The sequence below is a fragment of the Tamandua tetradactyla genome, chromosome 20 (genome assembly GCF_023851605.1).
Source record: "Tamandua tetradactyla isolate mTamTet1 chromosome 20, mTamTet1.pri, whole genome shotgun sequence".
NCBI classification, from domain to species: Eukaryota; Metazoa; Chordata; class Mammalia; order Pilosa; family Myrmecophagidae; genus Tamandua; species Tamandua tetradactyla.
In genome coordinates, this window is record NC_135346.1 from 28,942,215 (window position 1) to 28,966,423 (window position 24,209).

At 38.5% G+C, this 24,209-nt stretch overlaps 1 protein-coding gene across 1 annotated transcript in view; it reads right to left on the reverse strand.

Annotated features, from left to right (window-relative positions):
• Positions 1-21,235: 21,235 nt before the first annotated feature.
• Positions 21,236-24,209, reverse strand: part of LOC143664306 (uncharacterized) — a 35,917-nt gene continuing 32,943 nt past the window's right edge. The window contains exon 6 of the mRNA XM_077137976.1: positions 21,236-21,529. Within this exon, the coding sequence (XP_076994091.1) occupies positions 21,484-21,529 (46 nt within the window). The 3' untranslated portion in view covers positions 21,236-21,483. The remainder of the gene's footprint in view (positions 21,530-24,209) is intronic.

Here is a 24,209-nt window from a genome sequence, read left to right on the forward strand (position 1 = left end):
CTTGCAGTATCTTTATCCAGTTCTGGTATTAGAGTAATGATAGCTTCATAAAATGTGTTAGATAGTGTTCCTTTTTCCTCAGTTTTTGGAAGAGTTTGAACTGGAATGGTATTAGTTCTTTTTGGAATGTTTGGTAAAATTCTGCCCTGAAGCTATCTACCCTGGGCTTTTCTTTATAGGAAGGTTTTGATGACTGAATTTCTTTACTTGTGACTGCTTTGTTGAGGTCTTCTATTTCTTCTCAAGTAAGTATATATTTTGTGTGTTTCTAGGAAATTTTCCATTTCACCCAAGTTGTCTAGTTTTGTTTCACTGAATTTTTGAATGTCAAGGAGCTGCTTGTCTTCCTTGGTTCACAACATCAATCTTCATCTTCAAAACTAGAGTACAGCATCATCTACTGTCTTAAACTGCTTCTCTCATCAGTTTAAGATGAGCTGGTGCTGCTGTGAGACTGAAAAACATGCCAGGCACAGGAACAGACATAAACTTATTAGAACTTACAAACATGAGAGGATCTCTGGTGGTGGCAGCTCCAGAGGGATAGTACTGTGCAAAGGATGTGAGTGCAAGGGGCAATATGTATATAATTTTAGGACACAGACATTCCATGTAGTATGAGGACATTGGTCCTCTAATATAGTCATTAAAGGGGCCTAAGACCTGATGTTTTACTAAGATCAGTGTTTAAGACTAAGGTATAATCAATGCCATCTTATATCTGTAATTACACTCTTTACCCTCTGGGGAGGTTGTTTACTTTCTTGACCTTTGTTCTGGTTAAGCAGCTGTTGTGTGTCCAGGGTCTTGTTCCCATTTAGGTGGGGGTGGGGTAGGGTCCTGGGCCCTACATCACCGGAATTCAACTTTAAAACATTTACATCCAGAAAAGATGCCTCTTGTCTTTTGTTATTCACTCCCCCTACTACCCTATCACTATAGTTTTACCTATTCTGGACATTTCAGATCAAAGGAATGAAAATTGTCTTTTGTGTCCTTTCTTTCACTTAGCACAACGTTTTGATTAATATTTTGGTTCATTCAAATTGTAACATACTAGTAGCATAGTAGTTAATTACCTTTTAATAATGACTTTTATTTTGTATTCATATACCACATTTTGTTTATTTAGTCACATGGGTATTGAGTTTGTTTCCACTCTTTGGCCATTATGTTCATATGCTATGAACATTGGCAAGAAAGTCTATTATAGATATACGCTTTCATTTCTTTGGGTAAACATGTTTATGATGAACTTCTTAAACTGTCAAGTGGTTTTCCACAGTGGTGTGTCTTTCTTACATTCCCATCAGCAACATTGGAGGATTTCAGCTACTCCACATCCTTGCCAATACATGTTATTGACTTTTTAATTTTATCTGTTCTAATTAGTGCATTTGTTATTTTTATACTCATAAAATGGCATATCGGTATATGCCCTGCACTCCTAAGAAAAAAAGAATCAAATTTAATAGACACTAATACACCAAAATACTAAGTGTTTGCTTCTGCATGAAGGAGTTAAGATATTTCTTTTTCTACATTTCTGTGTTCTCCTCTTTCATAAGGAACATTTAATTACTATCATGGAAAAATTAACATTAATAAAGCTAGAAGAAACCTTGAGGCATTTTACTACTAAAATGACCTAATTTATGTACTTTAACATTTTCCAAAGTCATATTTAATACTAAAGTCTCTTCTGTAGTCCCAAGATAGTAATCAGAGTAGCTACTGGCTTTAATTCAGTTCCATATAAAAATTTAAGAGATTCCTGGGTGCTCTCTCAAGTAGGGGAGGAAGTCTAGATGCACAGTTGTTACCATTATACATTCTGCAGTGCTTTCTGAGCCAACATGTGGACATGCGTGCAGTCATTTGCTATTTTCAACCATATTTTCTTTTTAAAAATATCCCATTATCTCTTTAGGCTCTATAATTCCCATGTATTAGAGTTATTGCACCAAACTCTACAAGGCACATCATATTCAAAAACTTTTGTTTATTGCAATCTGGACTCATCATACATAAATGTAAATGCCACTTGGTTTACACATAACTGGGATTATGGTGAAAATAATGTTTCTCATTTATCCAAAAATTATTAGCTCACAAAACTGTGGGAATTGGCAAGTCTGAATTCCACAGGTAGGGCACAAGTTTGATATTTCAATGAGTTGGAGTTGAATTCCCCAGTAGATGCTGACTGGTTCAAGTAGGGATAGAAATTTGTTCTGACTTCTGAAATCCTCTGTTCTGACTTTGGGTTCCAATTGATTGGATAAGGAGACACTCCTCATTGATGAGGGTAATCTCATTTGTTGATCAAAGATGCTTTCAGATACAGATGCAATCAACTGACTATACATGTAAATCCATTGATTAAACATCCTCACAGTAACAATCAAGCCAGACCTTACTTGACCAAACAATTGGACATCATATCCTAGGCAAGTCAATACATGAACCATCACAACTGCTAAGGAACTTTCACTTTTATAATAATTATGCACAAAAGAATAGGGTGCTAGGTTGCTGGAAAAGAATAAATTATACAAGATAATGCTAAACAGGCAAAGATGAATTTACCTAACAGCTACTGTAGAGGAGAGAAATTAGCAGTCATCTGTGAAGAAGCAGGAGATTGGATGAGTTTTATAGTTAGGGCAAGGTAGTGGAAATATACTAGGTGACCATCTGGTGGAAGAGGGGAGAGGAATTAAGGGGTTAGTTTGATAGTTGCCTGAAGTTTTATTATTTTTTTTTAACTCCTGCATTCCAAGTTGTCTTTCTCAATTGTCACGTAGCTATATGATTAGTTTTAATGCAGTCAGGGTGGGGGAAAAAAGGAGTAGAGGCAGGAACACAACCTGTAGCTTTGTGGAGTAAAAAGCAGTCTCAGCCAGTCCAGCTGTTATTTAAGCCAACTCTGATAACAAAATAAGAGCCAGCTCTTTTACATATATCAGTGGGTTTATTGTTTCTGTGTTGTCTGATTAATGGTCAAAAATTTTAGAATTGAGCTATGCACCCTCCATCTCTGTTTTCCTATATATTACATATGTCTATTTTCCTACATCAAATGGTATTACTAAATTAACTGTACAGTTTCTTACAGGAGCTCTATTCTAATTGACTTAAAGATAAAGAGGTCTTTATATAAATTAAATATTCCTTATATTCCCGAAACTGAGGCAAATGAACTTCTCAGACGTTTTAAAAATTCAGGTTCACATAATTTAGGGGAATCTTTGAAAAATGAGACTAATTTCATATTGTTTAATAAAAACAGCTCTGCCTTTTGAGTTGTCAGCTATGTACATTTCATTTTACTTGTGCATGTTCTTCCTACACATATCAAGCTTCTTCATTAGGTAAGCTAGTATCACATCTACTATACGTTTCAGATGATAAAAATATAAATCCGCACTTCACTAAATAGAATTATTATTCTGACAAACTTTATGTCAATCATCGATTTTTTTTGTAACATGTTGGCTTGCAGGTATTTTCCAAGATCTTTTCGTACCTTAAAATCTTAGGCTTAGGGTTCATTTCCCAGAGCATGCACCCCCCAAAAATAAAAAAATCTTAGGCTTATGCTAAAATATGCATGCAATGTATGTAAGTTGTATTTTTGTTAAGGAAAAGGAAATTAGTTTGTCCTGAAGTAATATCATTGGTTATTGCAGAATGAGAAAAAGGAAAATGTAGAACAAAACCTAAATGGAAATGGCAAGTTATAAAAAGTTTGTGGAAAAGGAATTTCATTTTTCATGGTCAAAGTTGAATAAGAGTTGATGGATTTATCTACAACATTTTTAAAGAGCTATAATTTCATATCATATTGAAACAAATCTTGAATCTTTTTCTCTTGTTAAAATGAAAAAATGACCTTGAATTATTGGTCACCTTTTAGTATGAGGTTATGAAAGGTTTACCTTTCCCTTCTGTATTAGTCAAGGTTCTCTAGAAAAATAAAACCAAAAGGAGTGATCTGTAAATATGAGATTTATAAAAGTGTTTCATGCAACCATGGGAACGCAAGAGTCCAGAATATAGGGCAGGCTGTGAAGCTGGCAGCTTCAATGAAGGGTCTCAGTAACACAACAGGAGAGGCTCACTGGCTAAAGAAAAAGTGAAACAGTCTCTCTTCTTCCTTCAAAGCCTTTCAACTGATTGGATCAAATTCAACTGATTGATCTCAAACTGTGTTTAAGATTTCCCAGAAAGGCCCTGCAAAAATCTCAAAGGATGTTTTTCCTTACAAATAGAGAAATGCCTACAAGAATTAGGCTTATTTAATATGTTTTAAGTTACATGGGAAGCATTGTCAAATGAGAAGAGATGCTTAATCTTCCCTAGGTAAAATTTGTATGGGTAAAATATTATTAACATAATTATTCAAGAAATTATATAAAATTCCTAGTTTACCTATGTCTTTAATATGTCCTAGTACAATTTTGCTTTATATTAGATAGCAATATAGTGCTACTAATCATAATTTCTGTTATTCTTTTAAAAGTTAACAAAACAATGGAATTTCTTTGTCAATTGCATTGTTTTTCAATGAACTCTCATTATATTTTTCACTTTTGTAAAACAGTAATAGACTAACCACAGCCGCTTTAATTCTGTTATTACCCACAGATAGTTTTTTTTAGTTTTATTCCAATGCTACCCTAGGAACACTTACAATTATTACAGGGCAGAATGCTTTCTCTTCAACCAAAAGGAACTGTCTCCGAGACTCATGGAAAGGAATATGCTGGGTAAAAGTAACCTTCTCAAATACTGGATCACCCTTTCCATGAATTGCATGCCAAAGACCTGGTCCTTTTTTTTTTTTTTTAAATGATAGATTTAAAGAGATCAATTTAAAATGAGGTGGCAAGAACCTTACACAATCCTTCTTATAGCTAATACCGCAGAAAATCTCCACAGAGTGTACCCTGGATTCCTTTGTGCCAACAAAATACTTCGGTTTTGGATTTAAAATATTTTCTAATTAGGGATCTTAAACTGAAGCTCTACAAAGGATCTCCAGAAACAGATGGCGTGAGGCAGGCTATTTTGCCAAGACTATCCAAACAAATAGATGATGTCCCAAGGTACCCAAGGTTACAGAACAAGATCCTTCCTTCTTTCTTTGTTCCTATCTATTCTCAACCTTTTTATAATCCTTCAGGCTATTGTCCTCTTATTGCTGTTTAATTCAAGGTTACTGGGTACCCCCAGCCTACTAGACTGTTTGTTATCTTGCTAACCTCACTGATCCTTTTCAGGAAGGAGTTCTCCTCCTTCCATAATAATTCTGTTTAGTTCCATTGATATCCCAGAATTTTCACTACTGACAGAAGAAAAGCCAAACCAACACTTAGGATCATTAATTCAAGGACTGAAAAAACAAACAAACATGGACATGATATCAAACTACTGAAAATGCTGGGTCTTAAGATAAATGACTCGATCACATTTTGAGAACAATAACAGACTACCTGTTTCCCTGCCCAGAGAGTAACTTATAGGGCCAAAGAAATGCAATTCAACAATTGAATCATCTGCAGCCTCCTTGGGAAATTCATTTAGTCTTTAGACAACATCACAATCAGGCCAGAGTTAGTGGCATGACAGATACAAGAGACTCAGGAAGCTGTGTTTTATATCTATATCATCCTGGACATGAGTCCAATGTCAAAAGGAGGAAGCAAATGCTGCATATTCATCCCTCAAAATCTGACAAACATGTTTACTGTAACTAAGCAAGCAAAAACAGATTCTTAGGTTCACTTTCTTTGTTCTTGTTCACCACACAATTCAGGAAACAGTCTTGAGAACTTTTTGGTGGGCTCTCCACAGGCCTGTAAAATTATGCCTGTGGACACTCTGATTTCTGATCTTTGTTCTTCTTTTTGTTTTCATCGCTTTCCTACTTATATAATAAATGGTCTCTCACTAGGCTCCACACAATGTCCCCCATCAACAAAAAAAGCCACATTTGAACAAGGGTGCTATGACTACCTTATTCAATGAAACATCTTTTTATTAAGGTTGCATTTCTTGCAGATGGGACAATTGGAGATTACTTGATTAATATAAGGGCTCACGCTTACCCACCAACATTTGTAGAGGAAACTTTAAAGGTTCATTTTGCCTTTAACATGGACTAAGTTTGGGGAGAGGGACAGAGAAAAGACCAAGAAGCCATCTAGGTGTCCCCAAAGTCTATCTCAGTGGACAAAATATCTGGTCCATTTCCAGTGAGCTTTTTTAGCCTCAAGTAGTTTCTTTGAGGGCCTTTCAGATCGTGAGCAGTGAGGTCATAAAGTTCCAGTTATCCTAGGGAACTGAGAGGCTGGAGTGAGAAGTGAAAAGATTTAAAGGAGCTAAAGGCAATGCTGAAAATGGTAAAAAGAAGGAAGAAAAAGTGGAGGGGGATGATTATAAGGAAATGTTGATGAGCCAATTTGGAAAGATCTCAAGTTTCCCCAAAAATGCCATTAAAATTCTGATGAGTACTTATGCACAGGGAGGTTGGTGGTTGATGGCATTCAGTTATGCGGGGTATGGGGTGAATTGCTGGTTGTGGGGCTGTGCTGGTGAGGGTAGTGCATTCAAAGGAGTGTGGCTTGGCTTACTACGAAATGCTGGTCTCCCTGTCCATGCAATCCTGAGGGCTCTAAGCCTCCGTTTAGAAAGGGGTGTGTTAGGCTCTTGGCACCAGTCAAATGGTCTCTGGTTCTCTGCATCTCAATTCTTTAGCTTTTTCAACTACAGCCTCCCTATCTGGTACAGAAGACCCTCCCAGGTCACTTACACCCTGGAATCTCCATCTCAGTCACCTTCTGGTCCCTTCTCTAGAAGTGTTTTCGAACAGTGATGAACTGGACCTACCCTATTTCACTATCTTCATGGATCTCTTTCTGGGCCATTTCTTCTTGAGTTTTAGTAGGCCTTGTGATATTTTGCTATCTGGTCATCTGATTATCTTGATGGGTCTATCTGAAGGTCAGTTTTTCTGTCTTGTCTAGGATTTAGTCATTGCCTGGGTTTGCATTAGGGCAATGCTTTGACAGTTGGGTCATCTGTATTTCTCAGCCGTAACAGGGCTAGGTACCTGTGTGATGTAGACCAGCTCCAATGGGCCTGGGATGGAGTTAGGAGAAGCTCTGTAAAGCCCTGCCGTTCCCTTGAATTTTCTGGTATGCCCAGATGATGGTCGTATTTGGTGACTTAATCATACTCAGAAGTTGTTTACCTCCTGGAGCCCAGCAGTGTTTGCCCAGGTGATGCTGAAAGCATGGGGTTCCTGTACCCTCACTTTGCTAGTCAAAATATGACTCAATGTGGTGCTGTGTCCCCCACTTTTCTTATGGTGGAGGATTCCCTCAGCTGCCCCAGTCTGCAGCCATCCACCAGGCTAAGAATTGGGCCCCCAGCTGCTGTTTCCCTCAAGAGAGAAGATGGGCACCAGGACCTGGGAATGTTTTCTCAGACTCTTCCTCCCTTACTGACCTAGGCCTTGAAATGTCTTTGCCTGTTCCCCAGGCCCCCGAACAGTTGATTTAGGTATCTCTGCCTGGCCACATGATGCTTTGAGGGAAGATTTTGTGGTTCCCTCCCTGATTTTCCATTTTGGAAGTTCTTCCTTTCTGCCCTTTTGTATTCTGCTCTCCCCCATGGCTTAGTCCTGCTGTGCACCCTGTGGACTTGGTTCTCTGTTCTGGATATAGGTGGGATCTGTCTTACTGCTGTGAGAGATTTTATAGTCTATGTCCCCAGTAGGAAGTGAGTGGGATCCTAGCTGCTCCTTCTGGGATCGAGAGGACCAGTCAATCCGGGATGAAAGTTTCCTACCTGATATTATTCTCTTTCTTTGATTCAGCATTTGTACAATCCTTCTCCGGTCTATTCCTTCCTCCAGAGTTTTGGGTAAGTGAGAGTTGTCATTTTTCTTCACTGACTTGGGGGAGAGTTTTTCAGTTGCTGTTTACATCACCATGTTGATGGCATTACCAATGATTTCTGCTCTAGTTTTGATGATTTATTTTCCTTCCTTAGGCTTAAAGTCCTCCTCATTTTTTAGGTTCCTAAGGTATAAACTAAGGCAATTGATTTAAAATCCTTTCTCTCTTTTCCTTTATCTGTGATGCTATAAATTTCCCTTACATGATGTTGCACACTTGTACACACTTTTACAAGGTGACTTTCATTTTCATTTAGTTGTAAATGTTTTCTAACTGCCAAACTATTTTGCACAGAAGCGGCACCATTTTACATTTTCAACATAAATAAATGAGTTTTTCATATCCTTTACAACATTTGTTATTTTCTGGTTTTTGTTGTTAATAGTATTCAGTCTCGTGAAACTGCATCTCACTATGATTTTGATTTGCATTTCCCTGATGGCTAATGATGTTGAGCTTCTTTTTTATGTGCTTTTGGTCATTTGTATATCTTCTTTGGATAGATGTCTATTTAAGACTTTTGCCCATTTTTAAATTGGGCATTTTAAAATTCTTTTTGCTGTTGAGCTGTACAATTTCTTTATAAACTCTGGTTATTAAAACCCTTATTGGGTGTGTGGTTTCCAAACATTTTCTTCCATTCTCTAGGTATCTTTTTACTTTCATGATGATGTCCTTTGATGGTCAAGTTTTTAATTTTGATGATATTCTATTATCTATATTTTTTCCTTTGTTGCTTATGCTTTTGGTGAAAAGTCTAAAAAACAATTGCCTGACACAGGGTCCTGAAGATTTCACCCTGTGTTTCTTCTAGGAATTTTATAGTTTAGGTTTTTATAATTAGGTCTTTGATCTATATTGATTTTTATAGTTTGGGTTTTTATAATTAGGTCTTTGATCGTATATCTTTGTATATGGTTTGCACTGGTGTCCACCTTCATTATTTTACATATAGACATCCAGTTCTCCCAGCAGCATTTATTGAAGAGACTACTCTTTACCCTTTGAGTAGATTTTGCATCTTTTTCAAAAATAATTTGGCCATAGAAAGGGGCACTTATTTATGAACTGTCAATTTGATCGCATTGATCTGTATGTTTGTCTTTTAACAGTATCAAGTTGTTTTCTTTACTGTAGTTTGTCATAAGTTTTAAAATTTGGAAGTGCAAATCCTCCAAATTTATTCTTCTTTTTCAAGATGGTTTTAGCTATTTGGGGCCCCTTACACTTCTATATAAATTGGATGATTGTCTTTTCCATTTCTGCAAGGAAGACTTCCAATTTCTATTGCAATTACACTGAGTCTGTAAATTACTTTAGGTAGAATGGACATCTTAACAATATTTAGATTTTTCACTTAGTCTTTCATGGGTACAGAATATCTTTCAATTTGTTTAAGTCTCATATTTCTTCAAGCAAGGTTTTGTAGTTTTCCATGTACAATGCCTTTACATCCTTACTTATATTTATTACAAGATATTTGATCCTTTAGTTCTTATTGTGATTCTTTCTCTTGATTTCTTCTTCAAATTTCTCATTACTTTTGAAGAGAAACACTACTGTTTTCTGTGTGTTGATCTGTCACTGCTGAATTTGTATATTAGCTCTAGTAGCTTTATTGTGAATTTTTTAGAATTTCTCTATTTAGGATCATGTCACCCACAAACAGGGAAAATTTTGCTTTTTCCTTTCCAATCTGATGTCTTTAATTTCTTTTTCTTGCCTAATTGCTCTGGCCAGAACTTCCAGTACAATACTCAATAACAGCGGTGACAGTGGGCATCCTTGTTTTGTTTACGATCTTAGAGGGAAAGCTGTCAGTCTTTTACTAGTGTGATAAAATTTTACCATTGAGTAAGACAAGTTAACTGGGTTTTTCATATATGCTATTTCTCAAGTTGAGGAAGTTTCCTTCTATTTTTATAATTCTAAGTGCTTTTTTAAATCAATAAGTGGTTGTGGATTTTGTCAAGTACCTTTTTTGATCAATTGAGATGACCATATATATTTTTCCTTTCATTCAACTAATATGATATTCTACATTAATTGATTTTCTTATGTTAAACCGCCTTTGTATTTGGGGATAAATTCCACTTGATCATGATATATATTTATTTTAATGTGCTCTTAGATTTGGTTTGGTAGTGTTTTGCTGAAGACTGCATCTATATACAAAGGATATTTGCCTGTAATTTTCTTTTCTGTGGTAACTTGATCTGATTTTGGTATGAGGGTAATGTTGGCCGTGTAGAATGGGTCAGGAAATATTCCCTCCTCTTTAATTTGTTAGAATAATTTAAGCAGGATTGGTATGTTTGGTAAAACTCACCAGTGAAGTGAGTTTTGGTAAAACTCACCAGTGAAGTCCTTGGAATGTTTGGTAAAACTCACCAGTGAAGCCATTTGTTCCTGGGTTCTACTTTGTGGGGAACTTTTTAAATATTGTTTCAATCTTTTTATTTGTTGTTTGTCTATTCAGTCTTCTATTTGTTCTGAAGCCAATGAAGATAGTTTGTGTGTTTCTACAAATTTGTCCATTTAATTTAGGTTATCTAATTTTTTGCTATACAGGTGTTCAGAGTATCTATTTATAATCTTTCTAATTTCTGTGGGTTCAGTAGAAATGTCCTTCCTTCTCATTTCTGATGTCTGTTATTTGCATCCTCTCTCTTTCCTTTTACAGTCTAGCTAAATGTTTGTTAGTTTTATTGATCTTTTCAAAGATAGAATATTTGGTTTCTTTAATTCTTTGTATTTTTAAAAATTCTGTCTTTCACTTATCTCTGCTTTAATTTTTGTTATATCCTTCTTCCTGCTTGCTTTAGTTTTAGCTTTCTCTTTTCTGTCTAATTTTTGAGTTGGGAGATTAGATCTCAGTTTTGATATCTTTCTGCTTCTTTGACGTAACTATTTAGAGCTATAAGCTTCCCTTGTAGCATTGCTTTTCTGCATCCCATATGTTTTGGTATAGTATTTCTTCATTTTCCTCTTATTTATTTTTGACCCATTGGTTGTTTAATAGTGCATTGTTTAATTTTTACATATTTGTAAATTTTCCAGCTCTCTCTGTTTTTGATTTCTAGTTTCATTCTATTGTTGTTAGAGAAGATATGTTGTGTGATTTCAATATTTTTGCATCTATCAAGGCTTTTTTGTGACCTACCATATGGTTTATCCTGGAGAATGATCCATATGCATTAAAGAAGAATGTAAGCTTTGCTCTTTTCGTTAAAGTGCTCTTTATGGTTGTCTTATGTCTAGTTGATTTAGAGTATCATTGAGGTCTTGTGATCCTTTTTGATCATCTGTGTAGATGTTCTATCCATTATTGAATTTGGTATATTGAAATATCCTATAAATTATGCTAAATGATCTATTTCTTCTTCAAATCTATCAATAGTTCTTGATATATTTGGGGTTTCTGCTGTTACAGAAATATAATATATATAATGCATCCAACATTCATGTACACACAGATAAATGTTATGTCATCTCGATGAATTGACCCTTTCATCCATGTACAGTGGCTTTCTTTGTGCCTCATTACATTTTGACTAAAAAGTCTGTTTTTTTCAATATTAATATAGTTACCCCAGATCACGACTTTTGGTTGCTATTTGCATGATATATTTTTTCTTTTAAACAGCATATAGTTGGGCCATTCTTTTAAATCCATTCTACCAATAGGTCACTTTTGACTGGATTCTTTAATCCTTTTATATTTAAAGTAACTACTTATATTTAGAACTTTCTTCTGCCATTTTGCACTTGTTAATTTTAAGTCTTGTTTGCTTTTCAATTCTTCAGTGAATGCCTGCTTTCAAATTTATTTAATTTTTTTGTACTATTTTCCCTGTATTTAGCTGCAGATGCTAGCAGCCTGTCTTCAGTGTCCAGGTATCATCTTGTTGATGCCTTGGGTTGGATGTTTTAACAGCCTAAGAACTATAATTTGTAAGTTAATAATTCCTTATTGTAAAAGCCAACCTATTTCTGATATATTGCATTCCAGCAGCTTTAGTAAACCAAAACAGTTACCTTTACAAGAGGTCTTTATTTCTTTATCATTCTTTAATCCATTCTCTAGGTCCTTTCTTTTCAGTCTGAAGAATGACCTTTTTTTTTTTTATTAACGGAAAGAAAAAAAAAGAAATTAACACATTTAGAAATCATACCATTCTACGTATGCACTCAGTAATTCTTAACATCATCACATAGATGCATGATCATCGTTTCTTAGTACATTTGCATCGGTTTAGAGGAACTAGCAACACAACAGAAAAAGATATAAAATGTTAATATAGAGAAAAGAAATAAAAGTAGTAATAATAGTAAAAAAACAAACAAACAAACAAACAAAACAAAAAACAAAAAAACCCCTATAGCTCAGATGCAGCTTCATTCAGTGTTTTAACATGATTACTTTACAATTAGGTATTATTGTGCTGTCCATTTTTGAGTTTTTGTATCTAGTCCTGTTGCACAGTCTGTATCCCTTCAGCTCCAATTACCCATTGTCTTACCCTGTTTCTAACTCCTGCTGAACTCTGTTACCAATGACATATTTCAAGTTTATTCTCGAATGTCCGTTCACATCAGTGGGACCATACAGTATTTGTCCTTAAGTTTTTGGCTGGACTCACTCAGCATAATATTCTCTAGGTCCATCCATGTTATTACATGTTTCATAAGTTTATCCTGTCTTAAAGCTGCATAATATTCCATCGTATGTATATATCACAGTTTGTTTAGCCATTCTTCTGTTGATGGACATTTTGGCTGTTTCCATCTCTTTGCAATTGTAAATAACGCTGCTATAAACATTGGTGTGCAAATGTCCGTTTGTGTCTTTGCCCTTAAGTCCTTTGAGTAGATACCTAGCAATGGTATTGCTGGGTCGTATGACAATTCGATATTCAGCTTTTTGAGGAACCGCCAAACTGCCTTCCACAGTGGTTGCACCATTTGACATTCCCACCAACAGTGGATAAGTGTGCCTCTTTCTCCGCATCCTCTCCAGCACTTGTCATTTTCTGTTTTATTGATAATGGCCATTCTGGTGGGTGTGAGATGATATCTCATTGTGGTTTTGATTTGCATTTCTCTAATGGCCAGGGACATTGAGCATCTCTTCATGTGCCTCTTGGCCATCCGTATTTCCTCTTCTGGTAGATGTCTGTTCAAGTCTTTTTCCCATTTTGTAATTGGGTTGGCTGTCTTTTTGTTGTTGAGTTGAACAATCTCTTTATAAATTCTGGATACTAGACCTTTTTCTGATATGTCATTTACAAATATTGATTCCCATTGTGTAGGCTGTCTTTCTACTTTCTTGATGAAGTTCTTTGATGCACAAAAGTGTTTAATTTTGAGGAGTTTCCATTTATTTATTTCCTTCTTCAGTGCTCTTGCTTTAGGTTTAAGGTCCATAAAACTGCCTCCAGTTGTAAGATTCGTAAGATATCTCCCTACATTTTCCTCTAACTGTTTTATGGTCTTAGACCTAATGTTTAGATCTTTGATCCATTTTGAGTTAACTTTTGTATAAGGTGTGAGATACGGGTCTTCTTTCATTCTTTTACATATGGATATCCAGTTCTCTAGGCACCATTTATTGAAGAGACTGTTCTGTCCCAGGTGAGTTGGCTTGACTGCCTTATCAAAGATCAAATGTCCATAGATGAGAGGGTCTATATCTGAGCACTCTATTCAATTCCATTGGTCGATATATCTATCTTTATGCCAATACCATGCTGTTTTGACCACTGTGGCTTCATAATATGCCTTAAAGTCAGGCAGCGTGAGACCTCCAGCTTCGTTTTTTTTCCTCAAGATGTTTTTAGCAATTTGGGGCACCCTGCCCTTCCAGATAAATTTGCTTATTGGTTTTTCTAATTCTGAAAAATAAGTTGTTGGGATTTCGATTGGTATTGCATTGAATCTGTAGATCAGTTTAGGTAGGATTGACATCTTAATTATATTTAGTCTTCCAATCCATGAACACGGTATGCCCTTCCATCTATTTAGGTCTTCTGTGATTTCTTTTAGCAGTTTTTTGTAGTTTTCTTTATATAGGTTTTTTGTCTCCTTGCTTAAATTTATTCCTAGGTATTTTATTCTTTTAGTTGCGATTGTAAATGGGATTCGTTTCTTGATTTCCCCCTCAGCTTGTTCATTACTAGTGTATAGAAAAGCTACAGATTTTTGAATGTTGATCTTGAAGCCTGCTACTTTGCTGTACTCATTTATTAGCTCCAGTAATTTTGTTGTGGATTTTTCTGGGTTTTCTATGTATAGTATCATATCGTCTGCAAACAGTGATAGTTTTACTTCTTCCTTTCCAATTTTGATGCCTTGTATTTCTTTTTCTTGTCTAATTGCTCTTGCTAGAACTTCCAACACAATGTTGAATAATAGTGGTGATAGTGGACATCCTTGTCTTGTTCCTGATCTTAGGGGGAAAGTTTTCAATTTTTCCCCATTGAGGATGATATTAGCTGTGGGTTTTTCATTCGCCTCTAGGTATTTACTAATTTCTCTTGCAATTTCTTCTTTGACCTACTTGTTGTTTAAGAGTGTGTTGTTGAGCCTCCACGTTTTTGTGAATTTTCTGGCACTCCACCTATTATTGATTTCCAACTTCATTCCTTTATGATCCGAGAAAGTGTTGTGTATGATTTCAATCTTTTTAAATTTGTTAAGACTTGCTTTGTGACCCAGCATATGGTCTATCTTTGAGAATGATCCATGAGCACTTGAAAAAAAGGTGAATCCTGCTGTTGTGGGATGTAATGTCCTATAAATGTCTGTTAAGTCAAGCTCATTTATAGTAATATTCAGATTCTCTATTTCTTTATTGATCCTCTGTCTAGATGTTCTGTCCATTGATGAGAGTGGTGAATTGAAGTCTCCAACTATTATGGTATATGTGTCTATTTCCCTTTTCAGTGTTTGCAGTGTATTCCTCACGTATTTTTGGGCATTCTGGTTCGGTGCATAAATATTTATGATTGTTATATCTTCTTGTTTAATTGTTCCTTTTATTAGTATATAGTGTCCTTCTTTGTCTCTTTTAACTGTTTTACATTTGAAGTCTAATTTGTTGGATTTTAGTATAGCCACTCCTGCTCTTTTCTGGTTGTTATTTGCATGAAATATCTTTTCCCAACCTTTCACTTTCAACCTATATTTATCTTTGGGTCTAAGATGTGTTTCCTGTAGACAGCATATAGAAGGATCCTGTTTTTTAAACCATTCTGCCATTCTATGTCTTTTGATTGGGGAATTCAGTCCATTAACATTTAGAGTTACTACTGTTTGGATAATATTTTCCTCTACCATTTTGCCCTTTGTATTATATATATCATATCTGACTTTCCTTCTTTCTACACTCTTCTCCATGCCTCTCTCTTCTGTCTTTTTGTATCTGACTCTAGTGCTCCCTTTAGTATTTCTTGCAGAGCTGGTCTCTTGGTCACAAATTCTCTCAGTGACTTTTTGTCTGAGAATGTTTTAATTTCTCCCTCATTTTTGAAGGACAATTTTGCTGGATATAGGAGTCTTGGTTGGCAGTTTTTCTCTTTTAGTAACTTAAATATATCATCCCACTGTCTTCTAGCTTCCATGGTTTCTGCTGAGAAATCTACACATAATCTTATTGGGTTTCCCTTGTATGTGATGGATTGCTTCTCTCTCTTGCTGCTTTCAAGATGCTCTCTTTCTCTTTGACCTCTGACATTCTAACTAGTAAGTGTCTTGGGGAACGCCTATTTGGGTCTAATCTCTTTGGGGTGCGCTGCACTTCTTGGATCTGTAATTTTAGGTCTTTCATAAGAATTGGGAAATTTTCAGTGATAATTTCTTCCATTAGTTTTTCTCCTCCTTTTCCCTTCTCTTCTCCTTCTGGGACACCCACAACATGTATATTTGTGCAGTTCACATTGTCCTTGAGTTCCCTGATACCCTGTTCAAATTTTTCCATTCTTTTCCCGATAGTTTCTGTTTCTTTTTGGAATTCAGATGTTCCATCCTCCAAATCACTAATTCTATCTTCTGTATCTTTAAATCTGTCATTGTAGGTATCCATTGTTTTTTCCATCCTTTCTACTTTATCCTTCACTTCCATAAGCTCTGTGATTTGTTTTTTCAGTTTTTCTATTTCTTCTTTTTGATCAGCCCATGTCTTCTTTATGTCCTCCCTCAATTTATCAATTTCATTTTTGAAGAGGTTTTCCATTTCTGTTCGTATATTCAGCATTAGTTGTTTCAGCTCCTGTATCTCATTTGAACTATTGGTTTCTTCCTTTGACTGGGCCATATTTTCAATTTTCTGAGCGTGATCCATTATCTTCTGCTGGCGTCTGGGCATTTAGTCAGATTTCCCTGGGTGTTGGACCCCACAGGTTGAAAGATTTTTCTGTGAAATCTCTGGGTTCTGTTTTTCCTATCCTGCCCAGTTGGTGGCGCTCGTGGCACATGTTTGTCTACGGGTTCCACCAGTGAAAGTTGCTGTGGGTCCTTTAACTCTGGAAAATTCTCGCCGTAGGGGAGGTTCGGCAGCCGAAGCGTCTTGGAAGAGTGCCAGCTGGCCCGGGGTTCCGAAAGCAGGGAGGGTCGCCGGCCGCCGCAGCACGGGAGAGCGTCTGGCCGAATTACCTAGTCGGCCCGGGGCGCCAAGCGTGGCGGGAGGGCGCCAGCTGTCACAGCCCAGGAGAGTGCACTGTTCCCAGCCGGAGCGGGGAGTCACGTGTTTGGAAGGGACCCCCCGGTCACTGTTCTCCGCAGTCTGGGGATTTCCGACCCAACTCTCTCAGTTGGTCCGGGGGGCCTCGCATGTTGGGGGCACCAGCCGCCGCGGCCCAAGGGGACCGCCTGTCCAATTCTGCCAGCTGGCCTGGGAAGGAGGAAGGGAGGGACTCCGGCCGCTTGCCGTCCCACCCAGGAAAGCCCGCGCCCCTCGGTGATCTCACCGGAGCTGGTTCTCCCAGACAGTCAGCCGTTCCAGGATGGGGTACGCCGTCCCTTTGATCTCCGTTGTGGCTCCGGGAGCTGCTCTGTATTGTCTCCACTCCCCCAGTAGCTGTTCTGGAGGAGGAAAGGTGAGGGTGGCAAGGCTGTCGAGGCCGGTGGCGGAGGAGCCGGTGAAGGCGGAAGAGGGGAGAGGAGGGCGGGCAGGTCGGCTGCTGCGGGGTGTGGGCGCCGCGCGGTGGGTCAGCGGACAAAGAGGGGAAAGGAGGGTGGGCGGGTTGGCTGCTGCGGGGCGTGGGCCAAGAATGACCTTTAACATTGCTTAAAGGGCAGATTTAGTGGGGATGAATTCTATCAGCATTTGCTTATCAGGGAATGTTGTAATCATTCCCCCCCCTTTAAAAAATTTTTTTTCATTGTGAAATATAACATATATACAAAAAAATCAATAAATTTCAAAACACACCACAACAATTAGTTATAGAACAGATTTCAGAGTTTGGTATGGGTTAAAGTTCCACAATGTAAGTTTTTTCCTTTTGGCTGCTCCAAGACACTGGACACCAAAGAAATATCAATGCAATGATTCAGGAGTCATAATCATTTGTTAAATCCTATTTTCTCTTCTATAACTCCATCTTCCTCTTTGATCTTTTTAAAATTATTTATTTTTATTGATATATATTATATATTCACATACCATGTAATCATCCAAAGTGTAACATAATAGCATATTTAAGGATATTTAAACTCCTGAAGTCAAGCTCCCTTTTTATTATAAAATGGATTTAATTAAACTATGCTAGTCTGAAAGGATGTATGTCCCCTAGAAAAGCCATGTTTTAATCAAAATCCCATTCCCTATTCAATACTGTATGTTTGAAACTGTAATCAGATCATCTCCCTGGATGATGAGTTTTAATCAAGAATGCATGTTAAGCTGAATTGGCTGGAGGCATGTCTCCATCCATTTGGGTGAGTCTTGATTAGTTTCTGAAGTCCTATAACAGAGGAAACATTTCAGAGAATGAAGAGATTCAGAGAGAGCAGAGAATACTGCAGCACCTCAAAGTAGAGAGTCCACAGTCAGCGACCTTTGGAGATGAAGAAGGAAAATGCCTCCTGGGGAGCTTCATGAAACAGGGAGCCAGGAGAGAAAGCTAGCAGATGATGTCATGTTCGCCATGTGCCCTTCCAGGCAAGAGAGGAACTTTGACTGTGTTCACCACATGCCTTCTCACTTGAGAGAGAAACCCTGAACTTCATCGGTCTTCTTGAACCAAGGTATCTTTCTCTGGATACTTTTGATTGGACATTTCTATTGATTTGTTCTGATTGGGACATTTTCTTGGCCTTAGAAGTATAAACTAGCAACTTATTAATTCCCCTTTTTAAAAGCCATTCCGTTTCTGGTATATTGCATTCTGGCAGCTAGCAAACTAGAACATAAACTTAACTTGCATATACATGAAGACTAAAAGAAATAAATGTGTAAACCCTTACCATAGTTTTTGCAACAGGAAGAATTTCTCTTCCCTGATTAAATAAAAATATTTAAGAAAATTTCAAAAAGTCCTTTCTTATATCACCCTTCTTAAGGGCAAATAATATAATTTCTGCAAATAGCCAATTCTTTAGTACACCAAGATAGGGTGCTTCATGGGTTTTCCTTTAAAGATTTAACTTATGATGGAAATTCAGTAATCTAGAAGATTAGATATAAATTATGCCAAAATCATTCATATCATTTCTTGAGCAACTATAATGCTCCTGGGAATCTAAATAATTTTACAGTACTGGTTTTCTTATAGGAGTTTTATATAAGACATGGTTCATTTTAAAAATATTTTTATTGAGAAATCTTCACACACATACATTCTATACATGATGTACAATCAGTGGCTCGCAATATCACCACATAGTTGTGTATTCATCACCAAGATCATCTTTTAGAACATTTGCATCACTCTAGAAAAAGATATAAAAAGAAAAAAGAAAAAAATCTTATAAATACCATACTCCTAACCCCTCCTCTTATTCGCTACTAGTATTTCCATTTAACCAATTTATTTTACCCTAAACCCCCCTATTATTTATTTATTTTTAATCCATATTTTTTTAACTCATCTTTCTGTACCCTGGAAAAAAGGAGCATCTCATGGGAGCAGTCGTTTCTTTTAATCCCTATTCAGTACTGTATGTTGGAAACGTGATCAGATTATCTCCATGGAGATGTGACTCACCCAAGTGTGGTTATTGACTTTTGAATAAAGGGAGAGATGACTCTGCCCATTCCGCCTGTGGGTTTTGACTGATTTACTGGAATCCTTTAAAAGAGGAAGCATTTTGCAAAGAGTCCCTTTTGAGAATGATGAGAGAGCCACAAAGGAGAGAGTCTATGCAGCTGGAGAACTTCGGAGATGATGAAGGAATATACCCTTGGAGAGCTTCATGAGGCCTGGAGAAAAAGCTAGCAGACATCACCGCACTTGCCACCTGCCTTTCCAGTTGAGAAATAAAACCTGAACCTCATCGGCCTCTCTTGAGTGAAGGAAACCTCTTGTTGGCACCTTAATTTGGACATTTTTATAGACTTGCTTTAATTGGGACACTTTCATGGCCTTAAAACTGTAAACTTACAACTTAGTAAATTTCACTTTTAAAATCTGCTCTGCTTCTGGTATTTTACATTCCGGCAGCTAGCAAACTAGAACACATTTTGGTGCTGAAGAAATGGGTACTGCTATGGTTTGCAGATACCAAACATGTTGGAATGGCTTTTTAAATGGATAAGGGGGAGATTTTGGAGGAGTTATGAGGAGCTTGATAGAGAAGGATAGAATGCTTTGAAGACACTGTTGGTAGAAATGTGAACTCTAAAGATACCTCTGACAAGGCTCTAGTCAGAAATGAGGCATGTTTTATTGCAAACTGTAAGGAAGGTGATCCTTGTTTAAAATGGGAGGTAATCTGGGGGAAACTGACTAGTGGCTTTGGCTGAAAGGCAGATTTTAAAAGTCAGGAACTTGGATATACTTAGCAGAAGAGATTTCCAAATTAAGTGTAGAAAGTGCAACCTGGTTTCTCCTTGCAGCTTATAGAGAAATGTGACAGGAAAAAGATAAGCTGAGAACTGAACTCTTGGGTACAAAGAAACCAGAAATCAATGTTCTGAAAAATTCTGGGCTTCCAGGAAGGGAGACCCCAGAGAATAGTGCCCCACAAGAGGATTTAACCGAATATGAAACTTGTCAGTCATTTCAGAAAAAGCCAGGATCGGACATGGAGTTATCCAGGAAGGATTTGTGGAAACTCCTTATGTCTGATGGGCACGATCCTTGCTTGCTACATAGAAAGGCAACAAGAGTGTTGTGGGATCTGTACAAAAGGAACCACTGCCAGTCTTGATTGGAGAGCTCAAAAAGGGACAATGTGAAGGTAAAATAACTTCAGAGGCAGAACTATGGGAGCTAAAGTCAAGAAACCTTGGACTAGGAGAGCAGACCCACTCAAGCACATGGAGAGGGTGAGTTTGCCCCAAAGGAAGAGTATGGGCCTTCTACCTTGTTGCAGCGGAAGAGTGGTACCACCTCAGGCCTTGGAGAGGGTAGAACAGATTCCTTGGGGTTTGGGGAGAGCCTGGCTGCCACCACATGGAGGGGTTGAGCGTGTGCCCTGGAGATGGCAGAGAGTCTGGGTGCAGTCCCAATGCTTGGAGAGGGTAGAACTGTAAAAAAGGCTGTCTCCTCAATGTTCCTGAGGATTGTATTCAGAGAGAGGCAGTCCACTGAAATGGGAAGTGGTTGTCTCTTCTGAATCTTCCTTAATAGGCCTTCTGGTGATTAGATTAAGCATCACTCATTGCAGAAAACACAAATGCAATCAGTTGTGGAGGCAGCCAATGTGGTTATGATTTAAGCCCATGAAATGTCCTTAAAGCAATAGACAGGCTAACAGTTGCCCCACTAGACAACCGGGCTCCACCACATGGCCAAGTTGACACATGAATCTGACCATGACAAGCCACCTCCATTCATTGTGGATGGGGAACACTGCCGCCAAAAACACCAGTGTGCAAATGCCCATTTGTGTCCCCATACTCAGTTCCTCCAGGTATTTACTTGGCACTGAGGTTTTAGTATCATATGGCAAACCTACCCCTAACCTCGTGAGGAACCACCACACTGGTTCTTAAGTGCAAACAAATCTTTCAAATTTCCATTGTGTTCTTTCATCCACAAAAAGAGCTGAAAGAAGGAGAAAAAAATAACCTGCAAGAGACAATTACATTTTTGCATGGTTAATCATTTTTATTTATCAGATTGTTATTTTTACAGGAAATCATAACAGGAAATGAAGTAGAGAGATTTAATTAATATCATATAGAGTCAGAAATACTGAATTCAAGAGTTCTTGAGATTTATTAGCACAAAGATTATAGGTCACATATAGGCTATCTTGATTTTCCAGACATTTAGGAAAAAGTCTTTACAACATTAGTGAAATTGAGAGGATAAGTAGAGTCATTTCAGTATAAAGCTGTATCAGAGAATCAACATGGTGAATAATGGTTAAATTCAAGTTGGCCACCACTGCATCTAAAAAAAGAAAAAGAAAACATGTAAATTATTACATGAAGTATCCTACAGGATACATAGAGACATGTGATTCCCCCAAATAGAAATCTAACCAAAGGACTAAGCATGCTGTATTCCATTTCCTAAAGAGCAAGGACCTTCTAGAGCCCAGACTCTGTAGCTATCCTTTCTCTTCTCTAATGAAATCACACATGCATGCTCACTCAAAGTACTTCTGCCAAAAGCACACATAATGACTTGAAAAAAGAGCACTTGTAAGAACAAGAGCCATACTTCTTGCTTCAGGATTAATTGATGGGTTGTTTGTTTAATTTTTGCTGGGTATGATTGTTTTTTGTCTTGGACTCAACATCATGATCCTGTCCTACTATGATTCAGTGGCTTCACTAATTTCAGTCTGCCTTGCAAGCTATACATTGGGGCAGATCCTGGTGAGATATATCTCAGAGGTTGGCTGACCCTCTAAGCAGGTTTTGAATATTTTCTGATCTTTGATTCCTTATAAAGGTGTCCCTCTGGCCTCATAGCCCACCTCTGGAAAAAATGGGGTAAAACCTCTGTGTCCCAGCTTCTGAGGCCTGAAGTTTCTCTATTGACACTTTCTCCAGCAATACGCATCCTTCTGCTGAATTGTTTCCCAAGCTTTTCTTTCTCTAATGTTGTCTCTCCTTATCCCTCTTCTTATTCCTAAGTACTGAGTGTGTATTGTTCTAATCCCAGACCTTTATGTTTTTTATCATTTTAGAGCGTCCATCAGAAATATGTGTGGCCCTGTCTAAACATTACAGAAAGTCAGTATATTTTTTAATCATTTCCACAACAATGAATCCTTTGATTCTAGCTGTAACTTTTTGTAGATTCTACTTTTAAATAAGGCTTAAAAATACTTATCTTTCGATCAAAAAAATTATGAAAATCAGCCTTATTAAAATTAAGAGATGCAGAATTTTCTGAGATAGAGTTCAATGTATAAATGTAATGTCAAAATGCTCTTTTACCTGGAGTATTCTATCTCAATTTTGTTTCTTCTTGTAGTTTGTAATTATGGATGAATTAAAAAGTAACAAAAGAAGCCTTGGAAGATGGTAAAATGGGATAGGTCGAGTTCACCCTTGCCCCAAGGAACAGCTAGGGAGAGAAGAGAAGGTTACTGGGATGGCGATTCCAGGGTGTAAGTGACCCGGGAGGATCTTCTACACCACATAAGGAGGCCCGGGTTGCAAAAGCTGAAGACTTGAGACACAGAGAATAGGAGACCACCTGGCTGGTGCAAATAGCCCATTGTGCCCCTTTCCAAATAGAAACCTGGAGCTCTCAGGAGTGCATGGATGGGGAGATAGGGAGATGGGGACTAGGAAGCCAAGCCATGTTCCTTGAACATGCTACCCTCACTGGTGCAGTCTGGCAACCCACGACTCACCCATACCTCACGCACCTGAACCCCACCCCCACGCTTCAAGCATCCCTACTTAGCCATCCACACCCCAAGTGCACATGCACCTGCGCCGGCCCACCCTGCATCTCCTGCACAAGCACAGTCACCCTGCCTGTCCCAAGACCCACCTCCCCCTCAATGTCCCTGCAGGTTGTCACTAGTATAAAAAAGGCTTCAGGCACTTACCTTCATATGCAGGTTATACCAGCCCCCAGCTCAGAGAGTCGTGCAACCCCACCCTGCCCCCCTGAGCTCTGCACACCTGTACATCAGTTTATGGCCCTCCCAGATCCACGCACGTACACAGCCCGCAGTCTCACCCCACAGCCATGTCCCCCAGCCCTGGGCAAGTGCTGACCTCTGCAGCTGGGCCACACAACCCCAGCCCACCAAAGTGTAACCCCAGCCCACAGCCCCTGAGCTCTGTGCATGCACACACAGGGCCTGACCCCCTAGACTAGCGCATACCAGGGCCCCACCCTCCAGAGCTGAACACCAGCATAGCCACATCCTCCCCACCGCCAGGTACCCATTCTTGACCCTTGTCTGCTACTCCCTGACCCACATACATGCACATTTGCCTACCCAGCCCCAGCACAGGGCCCTGCTCCCACACCTGGCAGAGTCTTACAGATGAGTCTGTGCTACATAGCCCCTGCCCTGCACATGCATATACACCTGTACCAGCCTTCTCCACCCCTGTCCACTCATGCCAGGGCACTGACCACCTGGCACCACCACCCCTAACCCATGTCCCAAAACCCCAATGAACTGTACCTGACCCTACACACCCACACCCAGGATCTCTTGGATCCCTCCCCTTCCTTGCATGAGGGCACACCCACACACTGCCACCCCCCAAGTGCCCTGACCTCTGTGCCACGTACCCTACATCCTGATACCCATGACCCCCACACTCCACACACCCACCCACATCCTGCTCCTGTGCTCCAAGGTCTGCCTGAACTGTGCACCCCATACCCTCGGTTATCATACCACATGTCCACAGCCCCGCGACCTGCACTCCATGCTCAGAGACACCAGCATGGCATCCCCAACAGGTGTGTATACCTGCACTGCAACACATCACTGCACTGTTTGTGTCCTGCCCTGTACCACATCCATCCCACAAATTCAAAACTTTAGACTACTGAAGGAAATCAACTTCCAAAGTAAACCTATCAAGATATTTACATACCTCAAAGACAACAGCAGATCACTAAACATGCCATGATGCAGGCAGAT